Here is a 12,892-nt window from a genome sequence, read left to right as displayed (position 1 = left end):
ATTGATGATTTCCTATTTAAGTCAGTAAGAAAGGCTCCTTCAAATCAATACACACATACACCGTGTGTATGGGGGGGGAGAGAAAATATAAATATCCATATGACTAGTAATGGAACCCCTCCAATATTATTGACAGAATTTCTAAGAAAAAACTTGAATTACTTTTCTAAATATAAAGGAGAAAAACTGGACAAGTTTCTAGCTTGTCATTTATACGTTATACATATTACGTAAAAGTAAACCAATTACTCATCTACACTATCTACCAATCTCCTAGTAAAGAAAAATAAAGTTAGCTGCAAATTAGGCTTACTTGTGAAGTCTGTATCCAAGTCTTTGCCATGAGCATTTGTTTGTCCTCTCTTTGAAGTACAGTCTTTCTCTTGTGCTCTCTCTCGCCCATCTGGATTTAGAGAAGGGACAATCACAATTCTAGTCCTGTCAACCAGCTAAAACAGAAACAAAAATCAGTTAGCCCTATGTAGAATCATAAGATACCCTCCCATGCCTCAAACAGAAAGTCTTTATTGTTTTAAACAGACTTAAAATGTAGGAAAACAAATAGAAAATTCACTCTTGTTCCAAATAAATTTAAAAAGAAATGAAGAACTACTGCATAACAAATATTCCCAGAGACCTCCTGATGACTTACAAAGGGGTCCGAAACCACTGTTTGCAGGCTAAATCCAGCTGGCTGCTTGCTATAGTAAATAAAGTTTTATTGGCACACAGCCATGCCCATTCATATGACTATTTTTGTGCTGCAATGGCAGAATTGAATAGTTGCAACACAGAACAACAGTCCCACAAAGCCTAAATTATATACTATATGTCCCTTTATAGAAAACGTTTGCCAACCACTGGCTAAAACCAATAATAATAGTTAGACTACATTTTCCAAATTAAAAACTGGAATGCATAATCTAACAAACAGCAGTCTATGTCTGGAAACAATGAGACAGGAGAGTTGAAATCAGCATAGCAAAGTGGAGTAGAATATTTGTCTTACTCATAATAATTTCTCCTCCAGACAGTCCATAGGTATCAATATCTACATATGTGGCATGAACTAACTTGTTATATACTTTATCCTGTATGTTTATGATAGTAAATCAGAATAAGTGATCTCTGACTTATTTATTCTGTTAAAATAATCTATAGATTGAAAACATTGGAGACCCTAAATTCATTGGTTCTTAACTTTCTCCCCTGGCAGAGATATTTTTTTCTAAAGGGTACATGCTTGGATTTCACTACAGGTTTCGAGGTATGTGTATATTTCCTTAAACTTCACGCCAAATAATTCTGATCCTCATCTCAAAACAAATCTCTAGAGTAAGATTAGTAGTTCAAGCCTAATTAGACCAGTGAGGCAAATTCTCATAAACTAGAAGTTTTGAAATTCCTGGTAGGTGTTTTACCTATAGTGTCTTATAACCACAGTATCAGTAGGTAGCAATGTGGCCAAACATTAGAATAACCTAAGGAGCTTTTAAAGAAATAATGACGTCTTTGGGGATGGGGCCCAGGTACTGGTATTTTTAAAAACTTCCCAAATGTTTCTAATGTGTAGCCAGGCTTGAGAGTATCCTACTCTCCCATTTTTTAAGAAAAGAACAACAACAAAAAAAATGTCCTTGGATACTCTTTACAACTCACATTTAAGAAATCAATACAATTTGCTTTGCTGAAAATGGTAAAATAATTTTTGGTCAAGTCTGATTTAAGTTTATCTCACCTAATCCCATAGGTACTTTCTGGTCCTAACCATGACATAAATTTTTCCCAAATTTCTTTTAGGGGAAGCAATATGGTAAAACAGAAAAGCACAGACTTTAGAGTGAGACACAGTTGGGTTTAAATCCCAGTTTTACCACATACTAGCTGTGTAAGTTATCAACTATCTCTGTCTCAGTTTTCACATCTATAAAATGGAGATAACGTAAATTGAGGATTAAATTATGATACATGGAAAGTACTTGGTGTAAGCACCTGACACATGCAGGTACTAAACAAGTATTAGTTCCTTTCCCCTTTCCTAAAGTCTATATAGGCAGTGCCAGTTAGTGGGTGCTCTAGAGGGAGCACACTTCCTTTCTCTAAGACAACACAGAATTAGGTTCCTTAATCATATATGACCAATTCTCTGGATCAAAGTTCTTTTCTATAGTCATGGGTGGCTAAAGTAGACAAAACCATATTTAGAAAAAGCCATATTGCTTTTTCTAAAATCTCTTAGTAGCCAAGATGTCCAATAATTTTGAACTTCTTACATGAAAAGAAAAGCTATTTGTTTTTCCTCCTTGTATTCCTAGCAATGGAAGTCTCTCAAGTTAGAATGTACAGAATGGTGAATAAAGAAGGGCAATTTGATTATTAAAGGAGTAAAGGACTGAATGTAAATCTTTAGTATTTTTTCTTCTATGCTTCTTAATTACACACAAAGAAATATAACAGAAAGACACTATTAACAATGAGTATAGACAAAGATGGTCCTTTTTTTATAGTTTTTTTTTCTTTTTTTAAATTTATTTATTCATGAGAGACAGAGAGAGGGAGAGAGACAGAGAGAGAGACAGAGACAGAGGGAGAAGCAGGCTCCATGCAGGGAGCCCGATGTGGGACTTGATCCTGGGACTCCAGGATCATGCCCTGGTCTCAATGCGGCGCTAAACCGCTGAGCCAACTGGGCTGCCCACAGATGGTCCATTTAAAAAAAATTTGTAATACACTAAAAGTGCCTCTGTGTAAAATTCAACAGGAAATTAAAAAAAATTTTTTTAAAGTAAGTTCTAGGCCCAATGTGGGGCTTGAACTCACAACCCTGAGATCAAGAGTCACAGGTATCTACCAACTAAGCCAGATAGGTGCTCCTAAAAAATTTTTAATGGTGCCTTAATCTCAATGCATGACTCCGTTTTTCCCCTTCTGAAGCATGTCAAAACAGGTTATTCTCTTACTTGAGTAACAGCTGGATTCTTTTTGTAGTTTAGGCAGAGAAATTCTGCCAAAGCCAAAAGTAGTTCAGTTCCAACTGGAGCATTTCCATGGATACCAGCAACAAAACGAATCTTTGGTTCTTCAGGCTCAGATATGTTGGGTTTATTGGAGATTTCAAGGGACCAAATGTGACGATATTCAGAGCTCTGTCCCAAACTTTCAAAAATTAAAAGTCAGAAGTAATCAGGTATTATGTTAATGTTGACATACAGATATTTTAAAAAGTCATGAAAACAAACATGAAAAGCCTTTAAATCTTTAAAGAATGAATCATTATGTCAGAAAACCCTAAGAAAATTAGTTTTCCTTGACCGAAGAAAATCAAATACAAGTAAGATATTATCAAATTTAGGAATTCAGTCATTCTCATGCCATCTTCACAGTATTTACCCTGCCTTCTATAATCTGTACTACTATTTAGCTAACATGTTTTTTAAATTAACTCACTCACATTTTTTATTATGAAAAAATTTACATATATACAAATGTACAGAACCTTACTTTCTGAATGTAAATTAATTTATATAAATAAGACACTTTATACTTTACTATAAATGCAATACTAGTATTGCAAGAAAAATCATTTAAAGTGCTATGATTGCCCAAGAGCTCTGAACTTAAGGCCTGGTTTCTTTGATACAAAGGGAGATTTACAAGAGTTATGTAGGGAAAAAATATCAGTATTAAATTGAGAAGGATTAATAGAAAAGAAAAATTATTAGTTTCCCACAATTCTATTCAATGATGCTTAGTGCCCATTGGTGGACCACCTAAAATTGTCTTGTGTCTTAACCATTGGCAGGTATTGCATATTCAGGGGAAAATATTTAACTGAAAAGTGCATCTTGAATTGGAAGGTTAAAAAGAACTTAAATGAACTACAACTTAAATGAAAAGAACAAAAAATTATGTCAAATTTTTCATTTATCTTAAAATAAGAAAGTCTACAAGCTCTAAATGACACTATAATGGACAATATTGGGTAGCCCCGGTGGTGCAGCGGTTTAGTGCCGCCTGCAGCCCAGGGTGTGATCCTGGAGACCCCGGATGAGTCCCACGTTGGGCTCCCTGCATGGAGCCTGCTTCTCCCTCTGCCTGTGTCTCTGCCTCTCTCTCTCTGTCTCTCATGAATAAAGAAATAAAATCTTTAAAAAATAAATAAATAAATAAATAAATAAATAAAATAAAATAAAATAAAATAAAATGGACAATATTAAAACCTGAATTGGGCAGAAATATTTATGAATCAGTTGAGGAAGAGAGGTAATTGGTATTGCCAACGTAAATATCAATCTTTGCATCTAGGAATATTATAAACCAGTATTTGAGAAGCTAAATGTCTAGGTAAAATTAGAAGGACAAATAAAGAAAAACAAAGTAAAAACGTAAAAGGCTAGAGAATGTTCCTTAGGTATGTAGTAGAGAACTATAAGCTCAGGGAAAAATACAGAGTACAGCTCTCAATGGGCAAATGATAGGTATCAACAAATCAAGAAAATATTTGAGTAACTATAACAAGACCTAAAAAAGATTTACAATGAAACAGTGAAAGTGAGGCACAGAAGACACAGAAAGTGAAGCTAAAGGCTGGCTCAGCATCAGTTTTACTTAAGCCAGTATTGAATATTTTTCCAGGACCCTCAATCACCTATTGTCCCTAAGTTTTCAGGGAATAGCAACTGTGAATAAAGACTAGAGAAAAAGACAGCAACCAGGCTTAATTTTCTATTTGGAAAAAAAAAAAGAATGATCCCTAATGGGTGAGCTCATAGCTCCAAATCTGTCCCTTGTCCCCCCCAAAATAAACTAAATTACAGCCAGGACATGAATCTATAGCTGAGAAGTGGAGAACATTTTTAATTCAGTCAAAGTAATCATTAGGAAGAGTAATTTTACATGTCCAGGAGGCACAGATCATCCATTGTTAATCTAAAAAGTAATTCTCCTCCAATGTTCCTCATAAAAATTTCCAGTTTCAGTGTTAGAAAGATCTCTAAGCAATATCTGTTTCAAAATAAGTAAACTTCAATTCTCTCTATATGCAGCTCCCAAATAAATTACAAGAACCATTCAACATGGCTTATGTTGAATGTAACTTCTTTAAAAAAAGGAAAGAAAGAAAAGCAGTAAGAGAGTGGCACTTACTTGGTGAGATTTGTGATGTGTGGGTAGTTCATTACTAGTCCTCTCAGAAACTCTGATAAGTCTTTGTAAGAATGGTACCGATAAAGAGCCAAAATTGAGGAAGATCGTAACATGAGGACTTCTAAACCGTTCTCAGCTGAAAGGTCTTTAATTAAAGTCTCAAACTCTTTAGTAGTTGGATCACTGACATCATCAGTGTTGGTGCTATCCCCCTTTCCTTTCTTTGATTCGTTGTTTGAATCTGCTGAAGATCGGACAAGTGTGAAGTTGACCTGAATAGCACCTTCGCTCTTGACCGTCACATTCTTGGTAACTGGATTATACCTAGAATAAAGGAGACATCAGAGCCATGCTTCTGCAGTGGGAATACCCAGGCCTCAGGGAAATAGAAGTCTTCAGAGGAGACATGAATCCTTGTGATAAATCCTCTAAGAGTCAAATATTTAACTTTGTGATAATTTATTATTTGTTTTAAATATTAATTAACACAGAACAGTCATGGATAGGCTGTAAAATGTGAATGAGTTTTTTGATTAAACATATGACATCAGGGCAGCCCCGGTGGCACAGCGGTTTACTGCCGCCTGCGGCCCAAGCTGTGATCCTGGGGACACGGGATCGAGTCCTGCGTCGGGCTCCTTGCGTGGAGCCTGCTTCTCTCTCTGCCTGTGCTTCTGCCTCTCTCTCTCTCTCTCTCTCTCTGAATAAATAAATAAAAATATTAAAAAAAAACAACATATGACGTCAAAAGAAAGTTATAAATACCCCATGTCTCCTGGAATCTGAGTTCACTTGTCTGTCATCAGGGTATATGTTTGGAAAAATTTGAGAGGTACTAATTAGGACATTTTCTATCAACTGCATCATTCCTGCCCTATTTTTCAGATATCTTGCTGTTTTCGTTTTTCTAATACTATGCTTAAAATGGAAGAAAAACAGAAAAGATCTCATTTCTCATCAGTGTGAAGTTCTAATCCATCCATTTTACAAACCACTAGATTTTTAAAATCTTTCTTAAAAAAAAGGTAGCAGTAACTATAAATGTTTTCATGTACTTATCCTTACTTCAGTGTAATGTTCAAACTAACTCTTCATAAATAAGACAGCCTGTAAGGGGAGAGAAAAATATCTACTGGTAACACCTACACTTATTAAAACACAAAAAAGAAAACTAAGAGAGTAAAAACGATGTTTCAGATTAAACAGTCAAGTAGTTCCAATTCTACGCTGTTTATAAAGGAAGATAAAGAAAATTAAGTTTTTTCCAAAGAAAAAAGTCACAAGCTCATTTTCTTAAGTAAATAATCTTTGTAAAAATAAAACTTATAAAAAAGATGAAAATTGCCTTTCTTAGAGAATTGGAAATAAGAAAAATTCACCAAAGTAATACTTCAACATAATAAAGGCCACATATGAAAAATTTACAGCTAACATCATACTCAATGGTGAAAAGCTGAGAATTTTTCCTCTAAAATCAGGAATAAGAAAACGATGTCCACTCTTGCCACTGGTACTGGAATTCCTAGCCACAGTAATCATACAAAAGAAATAAGAGGCATCCATATTGGTAAAGAAGTTAAGCTGTCACTATTTGCAGATGACATGATATTGTACATAGAAAATCCTAAAGGCTACCCAAAAATCTACTAGAAGTAATAAATTCAGTAAAGTTGCAGGATACAAAATACCCAGAAATCAGTAGTATTTCTATACATTAATAACAAAGAGGTAGAAAGAGGTAGAAAGAGAAATTAAGAAAACAATTCCATTTACAATTGCACTAAAAAGAATAAAATCCTAGAAATAAACTTAACCAAAGAGGTAAAAGACCTATACCCCTAAAACTATAAAACACTGATGAAAGGTATTGAAGATAATACAAACAAATGGAAAGATATTCCATGCTCATGGATTGGAAGAATTAATATTGTTAAAATGTCCATACTACCTAAAGCAATCTACAAATTCAATGAAATCCCTGTCAAAACACCAACAGCATTTTTCATAGAACTAGAACAAAAAGTATTAAAATTTGTATGGAACCACAAAAGACCTCAAATAGCCAAAGCAATCTTGAAAAAGAAAAATAAACCGAGGTATCACAAGCTTAGATTTTAAGGTATACTGCAAAGCTGTAGTAATTAAAACAGTAAGGTGGTCATGGAAAGCAGACACATAGATCAATGGAACAGAATAGAAAGCCTAGAGGGATCCCTGGGTGGCGCAGCGGTTTGGCACCTGCCTTTGGCCCAGGGCGCGCTCCTGGAGACCCGGGATCGAATCCCACGTCGGGCTCCCGGTGCATGGAGCCTGCTTCTCCCTCTGCCTATGTCTCTGCCTCTCTCTCTCTCTCTCTCTCTCTCTCTCTCTGTGACTATCATAAATAAATAAATTAAAAAAAAAAGAAAGCCTAGAAATAAATCCATACATACATTGTCAATCTATAACAAGGCAAGAATATACAATAAGGAAAAGGTGGTCTCTTCAATAAATGGTGCTGGGAAAACTGGACAGCTACATGTAAATGAATGAAACTGGACTACTTTCTAACACCACACACATAAATAAACTCAAAATGGATTAAAGACCTAAATGTGAGACCTGAAACCATAAAAATTCCTAGAAGAGAGGTAGTAATTTGTCTTATATTGGCCATAGAAATGTTTTTCTAGCTATCTCTCCTAAGGCAAGGGAAATAAAAGCGAAAATAAACTATTGGGACTACATCAAAGTAAAATGCTTTTTGCACAGTGAAGGAAATCATCAACAAAACAAAAAGGCAACCTATCGAATGAGAGAAGATATTTGAAAATGATATATCCAGTAAGGGTTTAATACCCAAATATATAAAGAACTTATATAAGTTAACACCAAAAAAAACATCAATCCAATTAAAAATTGCCATAGAACCTGAATAGACATTTTTCTAGAGAGGATATACAGAAGGTCAACAGGCACATGAAAAGATGTTCAACATCACTAATCATCAGGGAAATGTAAATCAAAACCACAATGAGATACTACCTTGAACCTGTCAGAATAGCTAAAATCAAGAAGACAAGAAATAACAAGTGTTGGCAAGGATGTGGAGAAAAAGGAACCCTTTTACACTGCTGATGGGGATGTAAATGGGCACAACCACTGTGGAAAACTGTATGAAGTTCCTCAAAAATTTTTTAAAAAATACCCTATGATCTAATAATTCCGTTATTGGGTATGTACCCAAAGGAAACAAAAGCAATAAATAAAAAAGATACATGTACCCCCATGTTTATTGCAGCATTATTTATAATGGCCAAGATATGGAAACAACCCAAGCATCCATCAATAGACCAGTGGATAAGGAAGATGCGGTGTATAGGGATGCCTGGGTGTCTCAGTGGTAGAGTGTCTGCCTTTGGCTCAGGGCATGATCCTGGAGTCCTGGATCAAATCCCACAGCAGGCTTCCTGCATGGAGCCTGCTTCTCCTGCTGTCTATGTCTCTGCCTCTCTCTCTATGTCTCTCATGAATAAATAAATAAAACCTTTTTTTAAAAAGGGAAGATGTGGTATATATGGAATATTATGCAACCATAAAAAATGAGATTGTGCCACCTGCAACAACATCCATGGACCTAAAGGGTATTACACTCAGTGAAATAAATCAGGCTGAGAAAGGCAAATACTATATGATTTCACTCAGATATGGAATCTCAGAAAACAAATGCATGAACAAATAAACAAAAAGCAGAAACAGGCTCATAAATACAGAGAACAGTCTGATGGTTGAGGGGACAGGTGGGCAGAATGGGTGAAGAGGAGTAGGAGATACAGACTTCCAGTTACAGAATGCATAAGTCACAGGGATGAAAGGTACGGAACAGGGAATGCAGTCAATGGTATTGTAACAGTGTTGTACAGTGACCAAAGGTAGCTGTACTTGTGATGAGCAGACCATAACTATAGACTTGTTAAATCATTATGTTGTACTTCTGAAACTAATATAACATTGTGTGTCAACTATACTCAAATTAAAAAAATAAATAAATAAAAAAAGAATGGTTTATGTGAGGATAGAAAAAGAGAGCGTGAAAGAGCTTTAAAAAGAAACAAATGTAAAGTGGTGGTATTTACTGGAAAACATGTATGTAGCAGAAGTCCTTGGGGCACCTGGATGGCTCAGTGGTTGAGCATCTGCCTTGGCTCAGGGGGTGATCCCTGGGTCCTGGGATTGAGCCCCACATCAGACTCCCTACAGGGAGTCTGCTTCTCCCTCTGCCTGTGTTTCTGCCTCTCTCATGAGTAAATAAATAAAAATCTTAAAAAAAAAAAAGAAAAAAAAGAAAAAAAAGAAAAAAAAGAAAAAAAAGAACAGGAGTCCTTTTTTCCCAACTAACAGGTATTTCCCAGAATTGTTACCAATAGTGAAGGAATCATTCACCATAGCCTTATATCTGGACAGGGGGCAGGGGACCTGAGAGGAGGAGTCTACTGTTTAAAGTCCAGAATTTCATAGATTTCTTAAATCTGATAGCTTATGTACTCATTTATCACTAGAGGAGGATCAAATGTGTAACCAGCTCTAAACTTTGCAGCATTAAACTCAAGGTTGCTTGACTTCTCCAAGGCTTTCTGACAATAATCTTCTAGGACAGAATCATGTTTGTCTTTCCTCAAGCACTTAATATCAAAGTATTTAGTCACTCACCCTCGAGCAGATGCTGTGATTTTATAAGTTCCTGGAACCAAGAGACGCCAGTAATCTCCAGTTTTGTAGGTAGTCACTGGATGATTAATTTCAGCAACACTAATGGTGGCATTTAATATACCCCTGCCATCTGTGGCATCTAGGACAAATCCTTTGACACCCTGATGAACCTGGATAAAGTACAAGGACACCCAGATATGAATGGTAAAGATCATCATCTTATTATTTGGGGAACTCATATCCAAAATAATAGATTGATAAAGTAACATGTGGAACAAATAGGAATTTAGGAGTTGAGAGTAAAGCTAAACGTAAACACCCATTTAAGCAAAATATTTTAGTTTCTGAAAGGCTAATTTTTCATAGCTTTAGGTTCATCTTTATCACAAAGAATATAAACAGCACTGTTTAAACTTTACCACATCTGACAATTTCAGTATATAGGACATTCTACAAGAAAACTGTCCAGTCCTCTTTAAAAGGGAAATGTCAGGGGTGCCTGGGTGGTTCAGTCAGTTGAGCCTCCAACTCTTGATTTTGGCTCAGGTCATGATCTCAGAGTCGAGAGACTGAACCCTGCATCAAGCTCCATGTCAAGCTCCATTTCAAGCTCCATGTTGGGGCTCTACACTGAACAGGGAGTCTGATTGAAATTCTTTCCTTCTGCCCCCTCCACTTGCTCACTCTCTTTCTCTCAAAAAAATAGATAAATCTTTTTAAAAAAGGGGGTGGAATGGAAGGACTGTTATAGATTAAAGTGAGTAAAGAGATGTAATACAAATGCAATACATAAACCTTGGCTAGATCCTGGCTCTAAAATATAGCTATGAAAAGACATTTTGGGGTAAAAGAGAGGGAAATTTGAATGTGGACTATGTACTAGGTAATATTAGAGAATACTATTAATTTTCTTTTGTGAGATAATGGCACTTGAAAATGTCATATAGGAGAATATTCTTATTCTAAAACATCCATTCCAGGGGCGTCTAGGTGGCTCAGTCCATTAAGTGTCAGTCTTCAGCTCAGATCATGATCTCAGGGTCCTGGGATGGAGCCTGACATGAAGCCCTGCATCAGGCTCTGTGCTCAGCAGTGAGTCTGCTTGTCCCTCTGCCCCTCCCCCTGCTTGTGCATGTGCTTTCTCTCTCAAATAAATAAATAAAATCTTAAAAAAAAACGTAAATCAGTGCGCCTAGGTGGCTCAGTGGTTGAGCGTCTGCCTTTGGCTCAGGTCATGATCCTGGAGTCCTGGGATCAAGTCTCCCATTAGGCTCCCTACAGGGAGTCTGCTTCTCCCTCTGCTTCTGTCTCTGTGTCTCTCATGAATAAGTAAATAAAATCTTTAAAAAAAAAAAAAAGGCAAATCGCCACCACCACCTTGTTTAATCATTTTCAATTCCTCCTCCTGCATACAAGTGAACTCATTTTCATCCATGAATTTTCTAGATAAACACACCAAAACATGAATAGGCTGAATTCAGAAGGGTGTATTTGAAAATCACTGTGTGAAAACTGCATGTACACATAAAAATATTCTTGCTCTTGGGAGAAATTTCATACTTCACTCCTGAATAGTTACCTGTTTCATAAACTGGATTAGAGATCTTCGATTCTGTTCCCAAAATTTTGGCAGATCTTTCTCAAATGGGTATTTTACACAACCTAGCTCAATAGTCACTTCAAAGCAATTTGTTTGTAAATAGTTCCAGTCCTGCATACCACCTAAAGGATAATAAATTAAAATCAGTAACTCTGAAGAAGTAGAACTAGATCAGATCCCAAAAAGTAAGCAACACTCCTAGTAAAAAAGCCAAATCCATCTTTTCTCAGCATTGGCTGAAAAACAATAGTATGTTTGAGAGTTCCCTGATGTGGATGGTATAGGTAAGATACCTATAGTTTCATGTCCAAGAAGAAATCAAGTATAGCTTACCCTCTTCTTATTAGCACACCAAAGGTCTTTTGTCACAGCCAGAGGTAAAATATAACACTTTCATAAAGTTTTAGTACAGTATCTTTACTGAAACTCCAAATGTACCAAATTAAAAGATAATGAAAAGGTTATCTGAATATTTTAAATTATTTAAATAATATTTTTGAAAGAATTATATTTTCTCAAAATTAAAAAATCAGTAAGAAGCAGCACCATCCAGTGGGAAGAAAATCCATCAAGTTATATGGCCTTGATATTAAAGAATGTTTACCTGGGACATTATACCAACTAGCTCCATTTGTTATTCCATGAGGAAAATATTCATTAGGGTACATATTCTTGCAAGGTCTACCTTGAAACATCTGGGAATTTTCCTGAAAAAAAAAAATTAAGAATCTTTACTTACATTTGGTTGCATTGCAGGAAAGATAAGGAAAAATAATAAAAGTGGTTACCAATAGGGTATGTTGGGGGGGTGGGAATGAATGGGGTGAGCAGAGTCATGGGAAGCACTGAGACTTTTCATGTATAACTTTTTATGCCATTTTGACTATTTACTATATGAACTTATTACCTACTTTTAAAAATCAAAATTTTAGGGATCCCTGGGTGGCGCAGCGGTTTGGCGCCTGCCTTTGGCCCAGGGCGCGATCCTGGAGACCCGGGATCGAATCCCACGTTGGGCTCCCGGTGCATGGAGCCTGCTTCTCCCTCTGCCTGTGTCTCTGCCTCTCTCTGTGTGTGTGTGTGTGACTATCATAAATAAATTAAAAATAAATAAATAAATAAAAATAAAAATTTTAGTATATGTGCTGCCGAAGCGAGCACTTAAAAATCAAAATTAAATGTGCTCTGTAAAAAAACATACTTTATTACTTGCAGTTACAAGTAATATAAAACCCAACCCAATCCCCTTCCAAAAAAATCCCACAAAAAACTGTTCATGTTTTCAAGAAGCTTGGAAGTCCCAGAAAGATAATTCACATACAATGTGGAGTAAGCAGCTTTCTCTTACTTCTAGATGGTCCCTCTGTGCTTTGACTGCATTCTGTACCCTGTTACAATTGGTTGTACCTTTTTCTTCCTTAAAAACAAGACACTGTTCCCTGAAACAATTTGTGTCTT

General features: G+C 36.0%; 1 protein-coding gene across 1 annotated transcript in view; it reads right to left on the bottom strand.

The window, feature by feature from the left end:
* The window catches only part of CPD (carboxypeptidase D), a 79,798-nt gene that overhangs the window by 13,996 nt on the left and 52,910 nt on the right, over window positions 1-12,892 (bottom strand). The window contains exons 9-14 of the mRNA XM_055325597.1: window positions 12,039-12,141; window positions 11,414-11,556; window positions 9,835-10,004; window positions 5,146-5,469; window positions 2,961-3,156; window positions 314-449 (exon numbers count right to left, since the gene is read on the bottom strand). Coding sequence (XP_055181572.1) covers window positions 314-449; window positions 2,961-3,156; window positions 5,146-5,469; window positions 9,835-10,004; window positions 11,414-11,556; window positions 12,039-12,141 — 1,072 coding nt within the window. The remainder of the gene's footprint in view (window positions 1-313; window positions 450-2,960; window positions 3,157-5,145; window positions 5,470-9,834; window positions 10,005-11,413; window positions 11,557-12,038; window positions 12,142-12,892) is intronic.

The sequence above is a fragment of the Nyctereutes procyonoides genome, unplaced genomic scaffold (genome assembly GCF_905146905.1).
Source record: "Nyctereutes procyonoides isolate TBG_1078 unplaced genomic scaffold, NYPRO_anot_genome, whole genome shotgun sequence".
NCBI lineage: Eukaryota > Metazoa > Chordata > Mammalia > Carnivora > Canidae > Nyctereutes > Nyctereutes procyonoides.
The sequence above is the reverse complement of the archived record's forward strand: the minus strand, read 5'-3'. Positions and strand labels throughout refer to the sequence as shown.